Source organism: Perissodus microlepis, chromosome 17 (assembly GCF_051167445.1).
Source record: "Perissodus microlepis isolate ML-2025 ecotype Zambia chromosome 17, ASM5116744v1, whole genome shotgun sequence".
Classification (NCBI taxonomy): Eukaryota; Metazoa; Chordata; class Actinopteri; order Cichliformes; family Cichlidae; genus Perissodus; species Perissodus microlepis.
The window spans coordinates 22,834,449-22,855,372 of NC_140477.1; the positions used below are offsets into that span (position 1 = coordinate 22,834,449).

Sequence of the window (20,924 nt, forward strand, 5' to 3'; positions counted from 1 at the left end):
TGCTCTCAAACCATCAGCGGCCATCAGGTCTACGATAGTGTTCATAATGCTGTAGCTGTTAATCTTCCTGATACACACTTTAGTTTTTCACATGGATATAAGCTGTAGATGCCTGCTTCCACACACCAGGGGGCGCTGCTGCACAGGGAGGTTAAATCAGATTTTTTTTTTTTTTTTTTACGCCTGTTTTTACATTCAACTGCTCATCGCTGACACAGTGAAAAGTTTTAGATCCAGAAGTCTGAATTTCATGTTGGTTGTTTGATCTCTAACATATTTGTTTATCCAGAAAATCTATTTTGTCCTCTTCTTCTGTGCAAGATACAGAAACCGGGTATTACCATTACTGCAATGAGAAGTATATTCTACTTTGTACAAAAGCAGGGGCAGGATGAGCAGTGCCAGAGCCCTACAGAATGACCTGCAGCAGGCTACTGGTGTGAATGTCTCCGACCAAACAATCCATTGATTGCATTTATGTATCACAAAGATTCCTAAAAATCATCAAAAGAAGTTGGAAATTATCATTAGAGACCAAAACAGTTTCTGTATCAGGTTGTAAAGATGTTTATTTCTAATGTAAGGTTTTAACTTGTGAGTCTGTGGGGACTGATGCACCTCTGCTGGACATCAGAGGTACTGCAGGTTTGGAGCTCAGTGTCGTTTCCACCCTGCAGTTCAGTTTGTTTGTGTCCACACATGAAGAAATGAGCCTCAGTCTGGTGACCAAGAAGATCTGTGATCTCCGTAAAATAAAATTAATTTGACTTCATATTACTTTTCCCTTTTCTTACTATCGATGGCAGATGGTAGGAGACCAGTGATGGGCAGTGGGACCTATTTATGTTTTCTGTACCCCAAACATGACTAACTTCTTGTCTGTACGCTTCCAGGATCCAGAGGGAAAACCCAAGAAGGCGACCATTCGAGACAACAGAGACGGGACGTACACAGTGTCCTACGTGCCGGACATGGCGGGCCGCTACACCATCACCATCAAATACGGAGGAGATGAGATCCCGTACTCACCTTACCGGATCCACGCCCTGCCCACCGGAGACGCCAGCAAGTGTCTGGTCACAGGTTAGGCTCCACCCATCAGCACTGAAACTTAAACTTAAACTTTATCATTGGAAGCTTAGCAGCATCACTGATTGTAGTTGTTTTCCTACAGTGTCGATTGGAGGACACGGACTCGGTGAGTGGCCTCAACTTTCTTAGACTCACTGAACGCCAACAGATAAACAGCATTTCAGTTTTGCATAAAAAAGCAGCTGCTTATCTAACCAACCAGCAACTGCACATATATACTGAAAGGTGGATATTTAAAATGGACACTGATTCATTGAGTTTAATGTTTTCTCAAAATTTGGTTCTGCGTTGTGACTGGAATCCAGCTCTTTTTTTCCCTTTTTTTTGGGGGGGGGGTAGTTTGCTTTAAAAGGTATAAAGATACCATTCCTAGTAGTAAAGGTCACCTCAGAAGTTATTATTATTAATAATAAGAATATAAAATTAGCTGGATGCTGTTATATATGGAAGGAACTGAATAAAATAAGAAGCTAAATATGCAGTGATTTCTGTTCTCAGAGGCCAGAAGATGGACTGGGAGTTTCTCTGAGCTTTCAGAATGAGTGATGGGAAATGTCATTCGCTAAGTAATGGCTAAAATAAATCCCAGTACGCGCTGGGAACTGGACATCTGTCAGTGCAGCTTGAAGCTACTTAAAGATGTTTTGGTGTGTAGGGTGGAGAATTAAAAATGCTTGGAGGTCACTGGATAAACTCTGCGGCCTCCAGATGAGACCGAAACTATCTGTGGCATTTCTGCACTCATTTCCTGTCATCTATATTTGACATATGTGTAACTACCCAAAATTACTGTCACTGTATTTGTCCAGTCAGTCTGTCTGGAAAACAGAAGGAAATCCAAGATTTATTATAAGTATGTTTTGCACTTTAAACCCACCCAAACAAAATCAAACACACTCAGTGCAAACTGAAATAAATGACAAAAACTTTATTGTTTTATTTAAGGGTTTCTATTGTGCAATAAACACACTGATAATAAACACAATAGAGATTAACAACCCACTCTAACAGCTCATTGAGCAGCACTCACTCTGAGGCAGGGTACACCACCGTTATCAGAACCTTTTTCTTATAATCAGTGCTCACGATCACTCTTAAAGCTTCCCCTAAACAACTCAGCATCATTCTAAACATTTAACCTCTCTGGTATTAGTGTATGCTTTCTTTCATTAACATTAATCACTTCAGAAATCACTGCTTTGACTCTGTTGGTTCCACAAACGTCTTGTCAGGTTCAGGAATTGGACCAACCATCCAGATCGGAGAGGAAACAGTCATCACCGTGGATGCAAAGGCTGCAGGGAAAGGTAAAGTCACCTGTAAGGTGTCAACGCCGGACGGAGCGGAGCTGGATGTGGACGTAGTGGAGAACGCAGATGGGACGTTCGATATTTATTACACGGCTCCAGAGCCAGGGAAGTACGTCATCACCATCCGCTTCGGAGGGGAACACATTCCCAACAGCCCCTTCCATGTCGTGGTGAGTCACCACCCTGAAAACACCGTGATTTGGGCTTAGCTGATTTCAGTTTGGGACTAAGTTGGGGTCAAGTGGTCAGGTTAGCTTTGTTTTGCTTTGACTTTCTGGCCTGTTATTGTTGGTTTTATGGGGATGGATTTGGGATACTTTAGGTTGAGGTTTAGTTTAGGTTGGGTTAGGATTTTTTTTTCTTGGTTCAGAGTGGTTTTGTTTGGGATTTGTTGGCTTTGGTCTGGTTTTTGTTTAGGGTTACATAGTTAGGTTTGATTTGGGATGGTTTGAACTGGTTTGGGTCAGTTTGGTGTTTGTTGGGGTTTTTGGATTGGGTTTTGTTTGGTTTGAAGGTCAGTCCTTCCAAGTCTTCTTCATGTAAATACCAAAGTAGTTTTACGCCTCCAACTATCTCAACCCATCTGAATCTATCAGATTTGGAGCCACTGGAGATCGATTAGCTAATCGCTCATTTATTTAACACTCTGTAAAACTGCATGTCTTTCACAACTGATCTTTTTTTTCATGAATATTAGTTGTCACTATGAAAAAACAAATATTTAAATTATTTAGCTGACCCCCAAACAAAACAAACTCCTTGAATAAAACTGTGAAACTGTGAATTCTTCACAGCATTGACACGATGGAGAAATCTCCAGTTTAAGGAAAATAAATGTATTATTATTTATTATTTTGTGGCTGTTTTTGTATTTTTTTTATCTTATGTATGTATTTGTTTTATGTCTCATTTTTGATTTGATTTTAAGTTGCAGTCTATTTTATCCTTAATTTTTCTTTGACTATTTGTTTTATTTTTGTTTACTTGTTGTATTGTTCCATATTTTAATTATGTTTCAGATTTATTTCCTGAAACTGTGGAAAATTGCTGCGCTTTTCGGTGTGTTTGTTTCTGGTTTGCTTGTGTTTGTAATGGCTGCACCTTGTTCCTCGTCAGGCAAGTGATACCATCCCAATAATAGAGGAACCATGTGACAAGCTTCAGTTACAGCAGCCCTACTCTCCCTATGCGGCCTTCTCCCCTCAATGGGTATCAGCATTACCTCCACACCTGCTGTTTATCTGCCGCTGCGTCTCCTCTTCATAAAAACCGTCATCTGTTCCTCGCTTTGCCCTCCATCACTGCAGCGTTTCCTGCCCCACAGTCGATACCGACCCACATTCACTTATTGATTGATCTCTGGCTCAGCATGAGGCTGCATGTTTAATCTGCATGATCATCATCTCCTGCTGGGAGGGCAGCTGGGGGCTACTCTTATTAACACTACCCTCTGATTTTTACCCTCTGACTGGCTGATATCAGAGACAATTCAGCGTGTCAACTTTTCTTCAACATCTGGAGAGCAGCTGATCCAGATGTTCTGACAATGTGATGATTTTAGAGAAATAGTTTCAAGACAGATTTGATCTGTTTTGTATTATTTCAGAGAATTGTGTATTTTCTTAAAATTATAATTTATTTTATTTTTATACTTTTATAATTTTTTCATATTATTTTTTAGTATGACATTATTTTAATTTTTACATTTTGTTTTATTGCTTTATTCTAATTTTTATTAAATGTATTTAATTATCATTTTTTGGTAATTTTATGGTTTAGTTATAGTTTTCAGAGCTGTTGTCTCTATTTCATTTTGCTTCTTTATATCAAAATGCTTAGATGGGTTAATATTTCTTATATTAACCTATATAATATTATTTTCTTATTATCTCAGAGACTGTGCAGCAGTCATTTGTTCCAGTTCAGTTCTGATCGTTAGAAGCTCCCTTCCTTTCCCCGCTCTTAAACCAGTGTTACCTAAACTGGACCAGTCAGATGTCTCTGTCAGCCTCTCTGCAGCCCTGCTGTGCTTCCTCTGCCTCTCCCCTCTCTCTGGATGAAATCCCAGAGTTCCTAGTATGATGCCACTAACGCCCCTCCCCTCTTGCTCTGGTTCAGGCTACCGATGATCCCATCAGCCCTGTGGATGGGCTGGAGCCGATGCTGCGTCCCTTCAGTCTGGTCATTCCCTTTACGGTGCAGAAAGGAGAGATCACAGGTAGGGCGTCTTTATTTCTAATGGTAGTGTTTATGCAGTTCCTGTTAATTTTGTTTTGTTTTGTGGGCATTTTAGGCATTATTGGACAGAGACAGTGTAGACCAGGGGTCAGCAACCTTTAACACCCAAAGAGCCATTAGGAAGCGATTTCCGCGCAAAAGAAAACACTGGGAGCCGCAAATACCTTTTGACATCTAAAATGAAGATAACACTGTATAGATTGTTTTTTTACCTTTATGCTTTGTGTGAACAACTAAGGTCTATTGCTTGTGAAATCCTTGAAGTGCTAATGAGAAAATTACATTTTATTTATGTAATTAACATACTTTGAACTCTTAAAGAAATATAACAAAAGGAAAGACACCCAGCTGAACTAAAATGATCCATGTAGCAAACAAAAACTGTTGTGAGCCGCCACCCTTATATCGCCTTTGGGCTTTTGGAGCCTTGACCTCACTTTTAACAAAATAATTGGGGGAAAAAAGCACTATGCTGCTAAAAAAAAAAAAAAAAAAAAAGAAAAATAGATATTTGCAAAATTCCGCCTAAATATGTACTTTACCTGGTTAATGTGTGTGGCGGGGCGTGGTCTGCAGCGCCGCTGCAGGGGAGGCGGACGCACCTGAGCGGCACCCGCAATCACGCCTCACCGCCTTAACGTCTGTGCTATCTGTGCTGTTGTGTTGGTATGTGTCTGGCTGTGAGCTGAAAAGCTGCAGCCGGCTGTATGCGTACAGCAACCGTGTGTGAAAAGTGGTCAATAAAGAGATGCTGAAAAGCATGTTCATGGAAACATCGTCGGGTCTGCCGTGATATGTTTACAATGAACCTCTGCGCACAGCGTCTGCAAATCGGGGCTGTAGGAAGTAGTGATGTGCGATACCACTGATTTTCTTTCCAATCCGATACCAAGTAATATTCAGGGTGGTATCGACAATACTGATCCGATACCGATGTACAAAAATGTATTTTATTTATTGTATCTCAAATTATAGCGTTATAATGATTACAGGACATCAGATTACTTGTTCTTATCACTTAATAATGCAGAGTTCATCATATAGAAATAAAAAAAACCGAAGTTGTGCGCTATTTGAACACGTTGCCTGCCTGCAGCACTAAAGGACTCGTGAGAGACGTCTGTCTCGCCCTAGCAGCACCTGTCCCTCTCCTCCTCTTCAGTTCGCCTCAACATACGCTCGTCATATTCTGTGATATGATTTACTCTGAGGTGTTTGACAAGGTTAGTGATGTTGCCACAACCATACATGCCAACCCTCCCGATTTTTCCGGGAGAATACCGAATTTCAGTGCCCCTCCCGAAAATCTCCCGGAGCCACCATTCTTCCGAATTTTTCCCGATTTTCCACCCGGACAACAAAATTGAAAAACCATATCGCAGAATTCATAGTGCGGCCCAGCCAATTCCAGTTTCCAACAATGGCGCAGTGACTTAGTTTTAATATTACTCTTATTTCTCTTTCTGGGTCGCAAAAAAACTTTTAACATATTTTCAGGTGAGAATGTAGCTGTGTAAACTTCAAATATCTGAGCCGATCCAAACATCGTTTTCAAACCCCCGTGGTCTTTCGCTACTCTGGTTAAACATGATATACAAGTCACTTTGATAACTTAAAAATGTTATTGTTTGGCTTTTTCAGTGTTTTATTTGTTCGTGAGTAAATCAGTTTGGCTGAGATTAAAGTGATTAGATTAAATTAAATTTAACTTTATTAATCCCTCAGTAGGGTTCCTCCGGGGTTTTCACACAGCTGAAGAGTTTACGTCAGCGCCCGGTTATATATTAGATAGCGAGGAGCAGACGGCAGTTTCACTCCACCGAGGGAGCTCCTGACGTACTACCCGGCTTTCTTTAGATCGGGTCCTCAGGTGGAAGCAGCCTCTGAATTTGGACACTGTTGTAAAGGCTCACCTTTCAGCACATTCACTTCACCAGATGCACCTTGTTTCTTGTCCTCACCGTTGATTGGGGGTGGTGCTTGGCCTTAATTGCACTCACCTGTCACTCGTTATATAAGGACTGCACTCACCTACCCCTCACTTTTTCTTCACTCCGGCATGGGGCGGCAGCTGACGTGAATTTCTCTTTGAGTCTCCTGAGTTCATGTATCATTTTGAGTTCCTTAAATCATACTTTGTCCTTTTTAGAGATAGCAGTCCATGTGTGTCTTTCCTTTACCCGTTATCCAATAAAAAGACAAAACCTGCAAATGATTGATGACTGCTTATTCTCATTCTAATCGGATGAGCCCATGATGATGACTACTTAAACCCTGAAACTTCCTTCCTCCAAAACAGACACCCCCGCTGTTTCCGGGCCGGCCAATAATAACGGTGACATTTAACGTATTTTATCCGATAAATAAACTCTGTAAAATGTATTTATCCCCCCAGCAGCCCTTTGAATGTCTCCCTAGTATGGCCACAACACCTCACTCTTGGAGCACTTTTTTGCCACATGTATCGCAAACCACTTCTCAGCTGTTTGTGGAGGTAAAATACGTCCGCACAATTACGCTCAGCCATTGTTGTGAGTGCGCGCGCCAAGGGGCTGCGAGACATTTATAGAGCCGTATTTCGCACATGACTATGAAAGGCGGAAGAGGAAGTAGTTCCTCTGACTGTAGACAATCCGAATGTTATAGTTTCTTTCCACTGTGTTCCTGTTAATGATAAACTACAAATTTACTCTAAATTACTAAAATATTGATATTTTAATGTGATATGTCAGGCTCGATCCGCACATCACTAGTTGGAAGTCACTTTCATCTTTACGCAGGACTGTAAGCTGTCATCTGTGAGGCGTGAGCGGTGTTTGTTTTTAACGTAGTTCGCGGCGGAGAATAGCTGCTGACATAATGTGGATCCGAAGATCCATAATTGGCCTACCTGGGGTTGAAAGTCTCGATAAATGCACGGTGTTTCGGCGGGTATGCCGGCTTCCGCGAGTGTGACGCTTATTTTGAGCGATGAAAAAATAATATAATATAATTTTATATTTCAATATCACAATACTCTTCCAATTTAGGACTACAAGTTAAAAAGAACATAAACATAAATAAAATACACTTCAGCTAAATATTAAAAAAAAAAATAAAAAAATTCCCAAACCACACGGAGCCGCGCTATAAGGACTAAAGAGCTGCAGGTTGCCGACCCCTGGTGTAGACAGACAGGAAAGCGGGTCAGACTTGAATCTGCTCTCATCTGTGTGGCCATGCCGCACATGGTCGCCTGCTCATGCTCAGTTGGCACCTCAGTAAATGCTGTTTCTTAGCTTTGACATATCATTTCTAACCAGGTGACTTTGCATCAAAGGATGCACTTGAAGCATTACTAGAGGCTGATAACTTGCATAGTATTTTAATCTAATTTAAAAACTCTAATGAATTTTAACATTTTGGTTATTGTGATTAGAATGGTTTCAGTCTAAACATGAAATTAGTCAGAATAACTGAACTTGTGTGTTTTATCCTCCAGGTGAAGTCCGCATGCCTTCTGGCCGAACAGCCCGACCTCACATCACCGACAACAAGGACGGGACAGTTACTGTGAAGTACTCGCCAACTGAACGAGGCCTCCATGAGATGGACATCAAATACGATGGCAACCACATCCCAGGTGATCCCTCCTCAGTGAATATGTGTTCCGTTTCTGAGGCTCACATTCTTTCATCTTCAGCAGTGTTATCAGCAGACAGACTGACTTTCAACCTTTAATGTGAAAATCATTAAACATCACATTAACACACAGGTTCTCTGTGTGCTCTCTCTGTTACAGGAAGTCCACTCCAGTTCTATGTTGATGCTATTAACAGTGGTCATGTGACAGCATACGGTCCCGGCCTGAGCCACGGCACCATGAACCGACCAGCCACTTTCACTATAGTTACAGAAGATGCTGGAGAAGGTATCCCTCATATGTACACTAGTAGATATAAGAGCTGTGTAAAGCCTGAGCCCAGTTCTCGGGCACAGACTGTGTTTATGACTGTATCTTTTATCTGAAATGTGTATCTAATCAGAAGAAGACCATGTGAAACTGAAGATAAGAAAGGCAGTAAGTGTTCCCACTCTTTCTACAGGAGGCTTGTCTCTGGCAGTTGAAGGTCCATCCAAAGCAGAGATCAGCTGTAAAGACAACAAGGACGGGACGTGCACAGTGTCCTACCTGCCCACCGCACCTGGAGACTACAACATCATCGTCAAGTTTGATGACAAACACATCCCTGGCAGCCCCTTCACCGCCAAGATTACTGGTAAAAAATTCTCTCTCCTCGGGAAAGTCGGGCTTTTATCCAGACAGCTCAGTTTTAAGCAACACTTTTTAAATGACTGTTCATCCAAAAAGCAGCTGCAGCACCTATGACGTTGTACATTTTTCAGATGATTTTAATAAAAGATGTAATTTGAATTTAATGTGTAATTTTTCAGAACTACCTCCAAAATTGTAGAAAATCTTCTTTTAGGGAAACTAACATGCGTAGCTTTAATATCGTCACAATCAATACCTTTCAGTACCTTCAAAACACATTAATTATGAAGCACATGCAGAAGATGGATATTAACTGTGTACTTGGTCACATGTGGATTGCCTTTAGTTGATTTCTAATTCTGTACGCAGACAACACTCTGCTCTGTCTTCCTGTGGGACACCAAATATACAAAACCCTTTCCAATCAAGGCAGATATAACTGATCAGATTTTTCTTCAGCTAAATTCAGAAAATTAACATTTTTATCTTCAGTATTCATCAGTCATTTACTCCTATAAAAGGTTTCACTTTAACTCTAACAGCTTTAAAGTGTTCTGGAAAGTTTGTTTTGTCAAACCATGACGTGGCATGTGTTCTTCTTTTGGTTGTCTAACTTCTTGTAATCCTTCCTTGTCATTATAATATTTCCTAATTACATTATTTAACCTCCTGACCTTCACTGGCTCATTGTTAACCTGCCTATGTCACGATCTGGGGGGCAGATCATCAGGAGATGCAGGATGTGGACCCAAACGCAAGCACTGACAAGGGCGTAGCTGTGAGAAAGTTTATTAATAACAAAAGGGGAAAATACAAACCAAAGCAGGGTATCGCTAAAATGGAGAGAATGTTGTCTCCGGGAGTTTAGCTGATTTGATTTAGAGCGGCAGGGTATGGTGGGTGTGTTCTAGTTAAAGAACACGGAGGCAGCTTCCAGGTTTGGGAGATTTATTCAGCTGTGGTCTGTAGTAACGATACATAAAGCAACTATCAGTACAGCACACATAAAACATTCAACATGCCCAGACATTCTAGCACAGAGGTAGCACAAGGAACTGTATTCAACACTCACATCTATAACAACTTCAATAATTACACCAGATTTATAATTAGCATTAACTAGCTTAGTAGCTTACATAGCATATTAGCGTATTAGCATAGTCACCAGGGAACAAATACATACAATAGCATCTGACATACACATCATCATGTAAGCAGAACCCACCTTCTGGCATTCACACACAGCAATAAACCAAAACCCACGAAATGCTGATGAGAGGACACAAGGAGCAATGCTGGCTATCAGCAGCTACAAAGACAGACTAGCAGCACACGGCACAGAGTGGTGCATTCAAGGAGCATCAGCATAGATATGGTGAGTTCAATGACGTAGGACATTTCAATTTCCACAGTGCAAACACTACATAAACAAACCACAACACTTCAACCAAGCAAATAACGTGTAAACAGTGGGCTTTCTAACAATCGCAGAGAGCTACGCTAACAAAACCTAAACTGGGAAGAGCTACGAAATAATAATACAAGAAATAAAAACCCGTGACTACAAACCTGAAAACATGGAGAGACACCTGGAGGAAGACATGCAGACGAACCAGTAACTAACAGAGGGAAACACAAGGCTTAAATAGACAGACGGATAACGAGGGAATGAGACACAGAAGGAGAACACAGCTGGGAGTAATCAGACATGACCAAGGGGAAGAAAAACTCAATACATTGACACAGGACGCAGACTTTCAAAGTAAAACAAGAAACATAACAGACACGGACTTAACTAGGTGAGACAGCAACCATGGAACACAGAAACCAAAAGACTAGAAAAGATAAACAATGACAAAATCAAAGTTTAATAGTAATACAGAAACAAAACACTGGGTCACAGACCCAGGACATTGACAGTCTAGGTTTTTATTTAATTGTTCCTCCAAGTCTTGGCCATCAAAGAACAGAAAAAGTATCTATATATGAATTATATCTATCATTATATCTATATTTACACATAGATTATTCCTGTCTTCTTTTTTTTGTGTGGTATGTGTATACAAGTGCTGAGGCAAAGTGGGGGTAATGATGAATATCATGAATCAGAGTGCTCAGCATGGGGTAGGGATTAATCAGCGTGTACATACTTTTTCCTGCTCCATTTTGGACTTGATGATTAAGTGGTTTATTTCATGTCACTGAGATTTTCTTTATTTATTGTATTTTTTGTGTACATATGTGTGTGTATGCAGGTATCAGTGTATGTGTATGTTTGTATATGGTTTTTGTTTTATATGTCAGACACAAAAGCTTATCATCACCATCATAATCAAAAGATTCAAAACATTCAAAGATTTTCTGCTTAGGTGGTCCAAACTCTGGCATCGAGCTGTGAATGTTGATTTAGTCTGCATTTGGAGAGCACATTCCCCTGCCGAGACACCCCCTCACCTTTTAAATTTCCCGAGCTCCTTCTCATCATGCTCCACCTTTCAGTGTAGTTTTTTAAAATTAGTCATGATAGTTGTTCAGTAAGCAGCACCTGTTACCCACGGTACGTCCATCACATGCCCAATCATTAGCTTTATTTCTGTTTTCAAATTGATGCCAGTTTAGTTTGTTTTAGTTTGTTTATGTCATTGCACGTTGTTTCATTTGTGTCGGTGCTGGCTTGTCTGTGGGTGCTCTAACCTGCATGAAAAGCTGCAGTATGAGTAAAGTCTGGCTGATTGAACTAAGCTGGTTTTCACTATTACTTTATCTTCTCACATTTGATCTCCAGGTGACGACTCTATGAGAACATCCCAGCTTAACGTTGGCACAGCAACAGATGTTTCCTTAAAGATTATGGAGACGGACCTGAGCAGCCTGACCGCGACAATCAGAGCTCCGTCAGGAAACGAGGAGCCCTGCCTGCTGAAGAGGCTGCCCAACAGACATATCGGTCCGTTTCTATTCTTCACTGCTTCTCAGTCACCCTTTGGCAAAACGTGGACCAAAACCAAACAACAGAATCTTTATTATTATCCAGATTTCATCAAATATTTGGTTTTCTAAATATTACATTCTTCAAATTATTACCCAGTACACAAAGCTAGCTGTCCATCACTAATTGGTGATAAAATTACCTTATTGTCCCTAAATAATGTCTTTATTAGGACTTGAAAGGGAAAACCTTCAGGTCCTGAAGGTCTGAAGCAGGCCAGATCTGAGACTTTGGTTCATGTTTTTGGAGGTGACACGGGTGTGGGGATCAGAATATCGCCACAGTCAGCAAACTCAGTTTTTACATCTTTCTGGGTTGAATACTAGCTTAGTGTTGGCTGTGCAGATGTTAGCAAAGAGGTGAATTTGTTATCAGCATATGATGCAGTTGTGTCTATCCTGGATGCAGTTTGCACTTTACCATCGCGTTCTCGTCCTTTTGTGCAATAAAAGTCCACATCCACACTGGAAACCGCCCAACTATTTTCCTCCTCTGACACACAAACTGAAATCAGCAGATTGTAGCGCGCAAAAACCGATAAGCGGGACAGATGGGTAGGCAGACGATTCAAAGGAACTGAACTACTCGGATCTCAATTCCCATTCCTACACGGGCGTGTGATTTTCTACAGTAAAAAAAAATTCGCACAGCTGTACAAGAGACTCCACGTTTCTGATGACATGTCTCTTTCCTGCAGGAATATCCTTCACACCAAAGGAAGTTGGTGAACACGTGGTCAGTGTGAAGAAGAACGGGAAGCATGTGACCAATAGTCCGTTTAAGATCATGGTGGGTCAGTCAGAGATCGGAGATGCCAGCAAGGTGAAGGTTTACGGTCAGGGGCTGGTGGAGGGACACGTGTTCGAGGTGGCCGAGTTCATTGTGGACACAAGGAATGCAGGCGAGGATTCCACCTTCATCCACACCTTCATCTGAGCTGAAGCTCAGGAGTTCAGATTCTAACCCTCGATGTCTGTGTTTGTGGCAGGTTATGGAGGTCTGGGTCTGTCCATCGAGGGTCCCAGTAAGGTGGACATCAACTGTGAGGACGTGGAGGACGGGACGTGTAAGGTCACCTACTGTCCCACAGAACCAGGAAACTACATCATCAACATCAAGTTCGCCGACCAGCATGTGCCAGGTACGAGAAATTATTCCAAGTTTGATTTGAGGCAAATTAGTTTGTAGAAAGAGAACGTACCACTCCAGATGGTATAAAAGATGAATGCAGATGCCTGAAGTAGTTCTTGGTTGAATCACAAGTACAAAACATTTTCCTGTAACTACCATAAAGAGTTGGATAGATCATCGGTTCAGATCCGATGATCTAGGTGTTGATCTGATGCAAAGCATGAGGGTCTCAGTTTTGGCTTTCAGTTGTGTGTTGTGATGTTTGTGTGAACAGGAAGTCCGTTCACGGTGAAGGTGTTTGGTGAAGGTCGGATGAAAGAGAGCATCACCCGGAAACGTCAGGCACCCTCCATTGCCACCGTGGGCAGCACGTGTGACCTCAACCTCAAAATACCAGGTGAGCTGTGATATCTGCCTCCTCCTCATCCTCCTCCTGTCGGCTCCTGTCCTCCCTGCTTCCTTCTCTTCACCTCCTCGTCTTTGTCCACTATTTCCTCCTCCTCCTTCCTGCTTCTCCTCTGGGTCGTAGGAAACTGGTTTCAGATGGTTTCGGCTCAGGAGCGTTTGACCCGGACGTTCACCCGCAGCAGCCACACCTACACTCGGACCGAGCGGACAGAGATCAGCAAAACCCGAGCTGGAGAGACCAAGAGGGAGGTGCGGGTGGAGGAGAGCACGCAGGTCGGAGGAGATCCCTTTAGAGACGTATTTGGAGATTTTCTAGGGCGAGAGAGTCTTAGTGGCTTCAGCGGGATGCCGACCGGCAGCCGACAGCCGCTGCAGAACGGTGTGTGTGTGTGTGTGTTTCCAGTAAGTGAGAGTGGCTGATTTAACAGTGTTGTGCAGTGTAATGGCCTCCCATGCTAACCCTCTAACCTGCTCTGATTCTTCCAGCTCTCTCACTTCCCTTTGTCTGCATTCTGCTGTCAAAATGTCTGGATTAAGGTACTATTGTTATTCACAGTCTGGCCTGATGTGGGCACTGTGCCTAATCTCAGATACACCAATAAAGACATGTGTTGGGTTTATAGTTGCAGTAAAAGGAAGGAGCTGCTTACAGGTTCAGCAGTCATATCATTGGTCAGATAAAATAACTTAAAAAGGCTCCAACAGTACAAATACAGCCCAGAAGTCCAGTTCAGAGACTTCTAAATTAAACATGCTATAGACCAAAAACCTACAAAATCTAAATCAGTGACATATTAACCAGTGCATGATGCGAAATTTTTTTGGTGCATGCTATGTAAAAACTGACTATGAAACATCTGCTGGATGAATCATCTGATCCTCAGTAACATCCTCCTAATCCTGTCAGGTGAGGCAGCTAACCAGGAGATGACGGCTCAGGTGACGAGTCCTGGAGGAAAGACAGAGGACGCAGAGATCATTAAAGGAGAGGAGAGCACCTACAGCGTCCGCTTCATCCCTCAGGAGATGGGACCTCACACTGTCAACGTCAAATACCGGGGCCAGCACGTCCCTGGGAGCCCCTTCCAGTTCACTGTGGGGCCCCTGGGAGAGGGAGGGGCCCACAAGGTCAGAGCAGGAGGCACTGGACTGGACCGCGGAGTGGCAGGAATCCCAGGTGGGCTGTAGAATTTACATTTGTTCCTTATCTCCTCTTCTGTCCTTATGAACCGGTTTCTTTTTGCTTCTTCTGTAAGAACTTTGATTTCATTTGAATCTTTGGATGAAGAAGCATGCTGACATGTCAGCAAGGTTTGGTCACAGGAAACACTAAAACATCCATCTGTGATGTGTCAAATGAACTCTTGAAACACCCATGCTCCTAATTTTGTTTCACTGACGATATGTCTGCTATTTCAGTTCAATTTTAAAAATTTTCTTTAAAAAAAAAAAAAAGTGCTCTAGTGGCCACCATAGGAACTGCAGCTCTCACAGTTTGTGTTGTTTTGCAGCGGAGTTCAGTATCTGGACCAGAGAGGCTGGTGCTGGAGGTCTCTCTATTGCTGTAGAAGGACCCAGCAAGGCTGAGATAACATTTGAAGACAGGAAAGACGGATCCTGTGGAGTTATTTACGTAGTGCAGGAACCTGGTAAGTCTCAAGAGATATTTGGCTTAAGCCTCTGAGATTTATTTCAGCCAATGAAAGAAGCCTAACATATTTCTGTGTGATGTTATCATTTTAATTTTAATACTTTTAATACTCTCTGACAGTTTTAATACTCTCTGACAGATTATTGCGCTGTTTATTTATTTGTTTTTTGTTTTGTTTTTATTCCTCTGATTAATTGTATCACTCTTTTCACCATAACAGCAAGACCAATTCCTTATTTGTGTGAAAATTTGACAATAAACATCATTAGGATTCTGTATCTGATGGTAAAGGGTTTGATCTGCATACAAAGGCTAAACTTATATTCCACGAGGTTTCTACCTACATAGCAATAAAAGGCACAAGCCTGGAATCACCACTTGAATTTTATCATTCCAAATATTCTCCCAGGACCAGTTTAGTTCAAATCCATCCATGTCACAGTATAATTATTGTAATTGTAAAAGTGTAAGCGTGCTCTGCCTCTGGAATGTTTTTTTTTGTTTGTTGTTGTTGTTTTTTTTTTAAAACAGATTAAAGTTAGAACTCATGGTAAATGGGCAACTTTTGAAAAACAAACTTGCAGATTCACAGAAATAAAATTAGAACTTAAAAATGGTATAAATGTTTTTAAAGTTCCTTGTTATAATATATTATTTTTATTTTTTTTATTTTTTTTTATCATTGGATCTGCAAATTGTTGTGATCGTTAAAGTGTAAAAGGAGAAAGTGCATATCCCTCCAACAATAATATATTTCTTTGGTTCAGGTGATTATGAGGTCTCCATTAAATTCAATGATGAACATATCCCAGACTCCCCCTTTACCGTCCCCATCGCCTCGCTGTCAGATGACGCTCGCCGCCTTACCATCACCAGCCTGCAGGTGAGGAAAGATCTAAATCTACCAGCAGAGCTTACAGAAATGAAACCCTCTGACAATTATATTTACTGTGAATAGATTTATTTTTAGAGTCTCAATAACTGTGCTGTGTTGAGGATTGTATTTCTGTGTTCATAGAGTTCTGAATATTTAATCGCTGTCCTCTTTCTGTGTATGCAACACATTTACTCTTGAGATATAACAAATGTGTGTACAAGTAGGAAAAAAAAAACCAAAGTCACAATATGTTAAATTGTGAAATAAATAAAAAATTATGCTGGTAACATTAACAGAAAAAAGGCTATGGAGGATCTCACAAAAAAGAGACAGAAATAAAACTAAACTGACAAATTTCTATTTAAAAAATTTAAAAAAAAACGAAATAGTTTTGATTAAACAATTTATAGTTAAAGCCAAATCTTTAAAACATAGGCATAAATATAAAAACAGGCACTACAAACTTTATTAATCAGACCGCCAAAGAAATCTTGTAAAAACACTTAAATGAGTATCTGCAGTACTGGGGAAGCATATTCCGTTTGTTTAAAATAACTGAGAACTGCTTGTTGAACACTTTTAATCTCCATGGTCCAAAGCACTGAATCCCTTTTCTTTACCAGGAGATGGGTCTGAAGGTGGGTCAGGAGGCCTCCTTTGCAGTGCAGCTCAATGGAGCAAGAGGGCTGATTGATGCCAAGATCCACACACCATCAGGAGCCACCGAAGAGTGTTACATCACTGAGCTGGACAGCGGTAAGACCCCATTATACCTGTTAGTGAAGTGATCTTTAGGACTTTTGAGTACAATTAAAAACCAAACATGGATCCACCACTATTTCCTAACCCAGTCAAAAGTCAAAATTACATTTGGAGTTCCACAAGGTTCAAGTTTGGGCCCACAACCTCTTAGTTTTTCAGGTTCAGATCACTTATTTGCTATAAATACAAGACTGTTATTTACCGCTTAACTATTAATTTTAATTTGTAATTTTTCACAGTGTTTGGAAGTTTAAATCTTTCTTGTATTTAATCTTCATATTAAATACAGGATTATGGAGTCATTCGTATAAGAAACCTCTTTCTCAAAGTCTGTATTTACGGTGGTTATAGAACTGTTTGTAAATCAATGATTTCCTGTTTCTACAGATCAGCATGCTATCAGGTTCATCCCAAAGGAGAATGGAGTTCATTCTATAGACGTTCGTTTTAATGGCAGCCATGTCCCCGGCAGTCCCTTCAAGATCCGAGTAGGAGAACCGGGTCAGGTCGGAGATCCAGGAATGGTGTCTGCGTTTGGGTCAGGTCTGGAGGGAGGAAACACAGGTATACACGAAAAACAAAGTCTTTAACTTTGAAGTCATTTGATGAAGGAGGGTTTTAATGAGCGTTCTCACTTTATTTAGGCATGGCATCAGAGTTTATTGTCAATACTTGTAACGCCGGCTCAGGAGCACTGTCCGTGACAATTGATGGCCCATCAAAGGTTAAGATGGATTGTCAGGAGTCTCCTGAGGGGTATAAGGTTTCCTACACACCTATGGCTCCTGGAAGCTACCTGATCTCCATCAAGTATGGAGGACCCCAGCACATTGTAGGCAGCCCCTTCAAGGCCAAAGTATCAGGTGGGTCAATGACTATTGACCTTTTACTGAGGTCAGTCCATGAGTTTTCCTGATACTCACAGGTATAGAGTTTCCTGGGGTTTCCTTGGAAATGAGGATGAAAGTGATTCGGTCTTGTTGTATACACAGTCTGCATGCTGCCTTCAGACGTAGTGATTCCTGGAAATAAAGCATGATTCATCACTTTCCACTGATTCCTCCAGAGATAAAGAGCACATTCAGTTCTAAATAAAGCTTGTTTGGAACAAATTGTTTTTATGCACTTGTAGGACACCAAGCTCTACATAGCTGGTGATACTGACTATATGACTCCTTTTCCATGACCAGTAAACCTGAAGGGATGTCCACATACTGCTGGAGAAAGCTGACTCTAACTCTTCTTCTTCCAGGACCTCGTCTGTCAGGTGGCCACAGTTTGCATGAGACGTCGTCTGTTCTTGTGGAGACCGTCAGCAAGTCTGTAGCGATGGGCAGCCCTTTTGCCTCTTTGCCTAAATTTTCCTCAGATGCCAGTAAAGTCATCTCCAGAGGCGCCGGCCTTTCAAAGGCCTTCATTGGTCAGAAGAACGCCTTCACAGTCGACTGCAGTAAAGCAGGTGACCATTTCGTCCCTCCTGTCTTTCGTGAAAGTCAAATCTAAGATTTTTGTTTACCACTGACGATATTTCCGTTTTTTTCCTTGCAGGCACAAACATGTTGATGGTCGGTGTCCACGGGCCGAAGACACCCTGCGAGGAAGTGTACGTCAAACACATGGGCAACAGGATGTACAATGTCACGTATACCGTTAAAGAGCAGGGCAGCTACATCCTCATTGTGAAGTGGGGAGACGAGAACGTCCCCGGCAGTCCGTTTCATGTCACAGTCCCTTAAAACTGAACTCTTCACTGTCTCCAGCCTCTTCAACGTCTGCGATGCACTGAAGACTTTTCACTTTCTGTTTTCTGCTAAATACGAACATCAGAGCACAGCTTCGGTAACCACCGGTTGTTCCCCGAGGCTTTTCTTTTCAGTCGCTCTTTTAAACATCGTCCCATTTAACTTCAAGAAAAGAGAATTTAAAGAGTTCAAACTGACAGCAGCCCACACGCCTCAGAATTTGACCTGTTTCCATACATCGTCCTTTCTTTGAGAAGATTTGTTTCCCGCCAACATGTGGATAACTATACAGGTATAAACATCTGGTTCATAGCAACTAAAAACAAACTTGCAGGATGCAAACATTAAGACTGGATTAAAATTTGATCTGCATTATCTGGACTAGTTTATTTTCTTGATGACAGATTTTCTGTTAGTATTTCTGAAGATATGCAGCACTCAAAGAGGTCCAGAGGTGTCTGAGAAGGTCACCATGAAGGGGAGACTGCATACATTTCCATCTTTTTTGTGTGTCCACTTCTCTGAACTTTTTCATCACACCTCATATTGTGTACAGTATGTCCATTAATTCCCAAACACAATCTCATATTTAGTGAAAAATTCAAGCTGCAAGTTGCTCTTTTGCTCCCACAAACCAAACAATTCAGAAGTTAGCTTAAACAGAAGAAACAGTTTTATCTTCAGTGAGGAAAAAAGTGCTTCAGAGTCCTTTATTTCTTATCTCCATCTGTAAAAACAGGAAACTATAATCTTTCTCTAAGAATCCTTATTTCTTACTGATGCTCATCCGATAAACACGAACACTTCAGACCCTTGGACTGTCTGCACTCCAGCTGTGGTGACTATCATCCAAAAATCTGATTGGTCAGTAGATGGTGAACTCTTACCTGCAACACAACCTGGAGCAGCTTTGGTCTGTAGCATCAGTTACCATGGTGACATACCACCTTCATAACCCTGAAAAGACAGGGTTAAACCCGATGTTAGCTTGATAACTACAGATCCCTAAAAGCATTCATGTTTTCTCATGGATGAGTTTAATGTCTTTCAAAGATATTAGTGTCACATAGTTGGAATAAATCTGAGTGAAAGATGGTGTTTAGTTAGCCTCAGCAGGCAAAGTCTCCCCTTCCTCGGGATTCAGTTTCAGGTGAGCAAGAGACTATCTTCCCTCCATGTTGAATCAGATGCACTCGGCAGGTCTCTGTATGTCAGGCTTTGTGCCAGATCGCTCATGTGGCGTAGGCCCAGCTGTGGGATGTGGAATGATCAAGATGAGCTGGGCTGTGACGTTAACAAACTCTTCTGTTTTTATTTATCCTGCAGCATTTTTCTCTCCTTTGATTTTCTTTGACAGAAAATGGTCTTACTGTTGAGAGAAGCAGGTGATGATGGATTTTTTTTTTTACCAGGAAGTGAAGTGGAGTTTCCTTTGTGAATGTTGGAAAAACAGCAGATATTAGAGTGACATTTTATAGTGATTTTATATGTATGAGTGAAGCAAAGTTTAAGTGTTTGATATGTTAACCTTCTGTATTGCGACACTGTGCAGGCATAATAAAAGTTTATCTGTGAAATCTCTCCTCATCTCATTTTCATGATGGAGAACAATCTGCTGTGCTTTTCCTCTTTCCTGTGTTGTACAATAGACTGATCTCATTTTCATAAACTCTTGTTATATAATGTCATGCAGAGGGTGTATTCTATTATGATCGTGTCAGACAGAAGTCCGCCCACCTGCTGTTCAAACCTTCTGATTGTGAGGGGTAGCCAACCAGAACAAAAGTTGTCCTCCTGGGGGAGGTTGTGAAACGGCTTGTTTCGGACAGAAAGACAGATACAGGCCCATTATCTGAGACTCAGGTTACAGCTCCTTCAAATGGAAGCAGATGAAAAGAAATTCATAAAAAAAAAATCTAATTTGTTCCAATTTTATGAAACATCAAAGACAAAGATGGTAAGGAAGGGTCCAATACTCTGATTAAATAAACTGGGGCAATGTATTTGAAGTTGTTTGGAGACATATTAGATATTGTTATTTAAATGGCTGGAGGATGAGCAGTGTGAATATCATGTTCAGGGTTTAAGCAGAGAAGCTGCTGAATGTGATCTGAGGGCATCTGTGTGACTGTGGTGCTGCAAAGGACCAGCAGGTGGAAGCAGAAACCAGTAAAAACAGCAAATAGAACCCGAGAAACAGTCTTTGTTTTCAAACAAAGTCTTTATTGTATTTTGTTTTGAGAAAAAAAACACAATACAGACTATATGAACCAAAATAAATACGATACCAGATTATTAAGCATGCAAAGATAGTTAGGAATCATCAACATGTTTTCTCAGTAATATTTAAAAATAAATGATAATTATGTCACATAGGTCAATAATAGCATCACAGTATGTTTTAATAATACCAGCCGCCATGCTTTCAGCAAAGGATATGAATGTCATCAGGTAGTACGGGATTTTCCA

At 41.2% G+C, this 20,924-nt stretch overlaps 1 protein-coding gene and 1 long non-coding RNA gene across 11 annotated transcripts in view; one reads left to right on the top strand and one right to left on the bottom strand.

Moving 5' to 3' along the window:
- LOC146369623 (filamin-C-like) overlaps positions 1-20,036 on the top strand; it is a 58,056-nt gene extending 38,020 nt beyond the window's left edge. For 3 of the 10 annotated variants that reach the window (XM_084910604.1, XM_084910597.1, XM_084910599.1), the window contains 21 exons: positions 894-1,083; positions 1,175-1,198; positions 2,325-2,572; positions 3,519-3,611; positions 4,521-4,620; positions 8,122-8,262; positions 8,422-8,550; positions 8,726-8,899; positions 11,681-11,842; positions 12,582-12,785; positions 12,873-13,025; positions 13,290-13,412; positions 13,545-13,802; positions 14,331-14,600; positions 14,935-15,072; positions 15,842-15,957; positions 16,575-16,707; positions 17,101-17,277; positions 17,358-17,576; positions 17,966-18,172; positions 18,262-20,036. In XM_084910604.1, the coding sequence (XP_084766730.1) occupies positions 894-1,083; positions 1,175-1,198; positions 2,325-2,572; positions 3,519-3,611; positions 4,521-4,620; positions 8,122-8,262; positions 8,422-8,550; positions 8,726-8,899; positions 11,681-11,842; positions 12,582-12,785; positions 12,873-13,025; positions 13,290-13,412; positions 13,545-13,802; positions 14,331-14,600; positions 14,935-15,072; positions 15,842-15,957; positions 16,575-16,707; positions 17,101-17,277; positions 17,358-17,576; positions 17,966-18,172; positions 18,262-18,449 (3,447 nt within the window). In that variant the 3' untranslated portion in view covers positions 18,450-20,036. Of the gene's footprint in view, positions 1-893; positions 1,084-1,174; positions 1,199-2,324; positions 2,573-3,518; positions 3,612-4,520; positions 4,621-8,121; positions 8,263-8,421; positions 8,551-8,725; positions 8,900-11,680; positions 11,843-12,581; positions 12,786-12,872; positions 13,026-13,289; positions 13,413-13,544; positions 13,803-13,909; positions 13,961-14,330; positions 14,601-14,934; positions 15,073-15,841; positions 15,958-16,574; positions 16,708-17,100; positions 17,278-17,357; positions 17,577-17,965; positions 18,173-18,261 lie in introns of those variants that run through there. The other 7 variants (XM_084910601.1, XM_084910605.1, XM_084910598.1 and 4 more) reach the window with 4 other exon arrangements.
- LOC146369624 (uncharacterized) lies at positions 9,668-10,659 on the bottom strand. The gene is made up of 2 exons (XR_014797401.1): positions 10,121-10,659; positions 9,668-9,858 (listed from the first exon to the last, which is right to left on the bottom strand). It is a non-coding gene; the product is annotated as an uncharacterized LOC146369624 (long non-coding RNA).
- Positions 20,037-20,924: the final 888 nt, after the last annotated feature.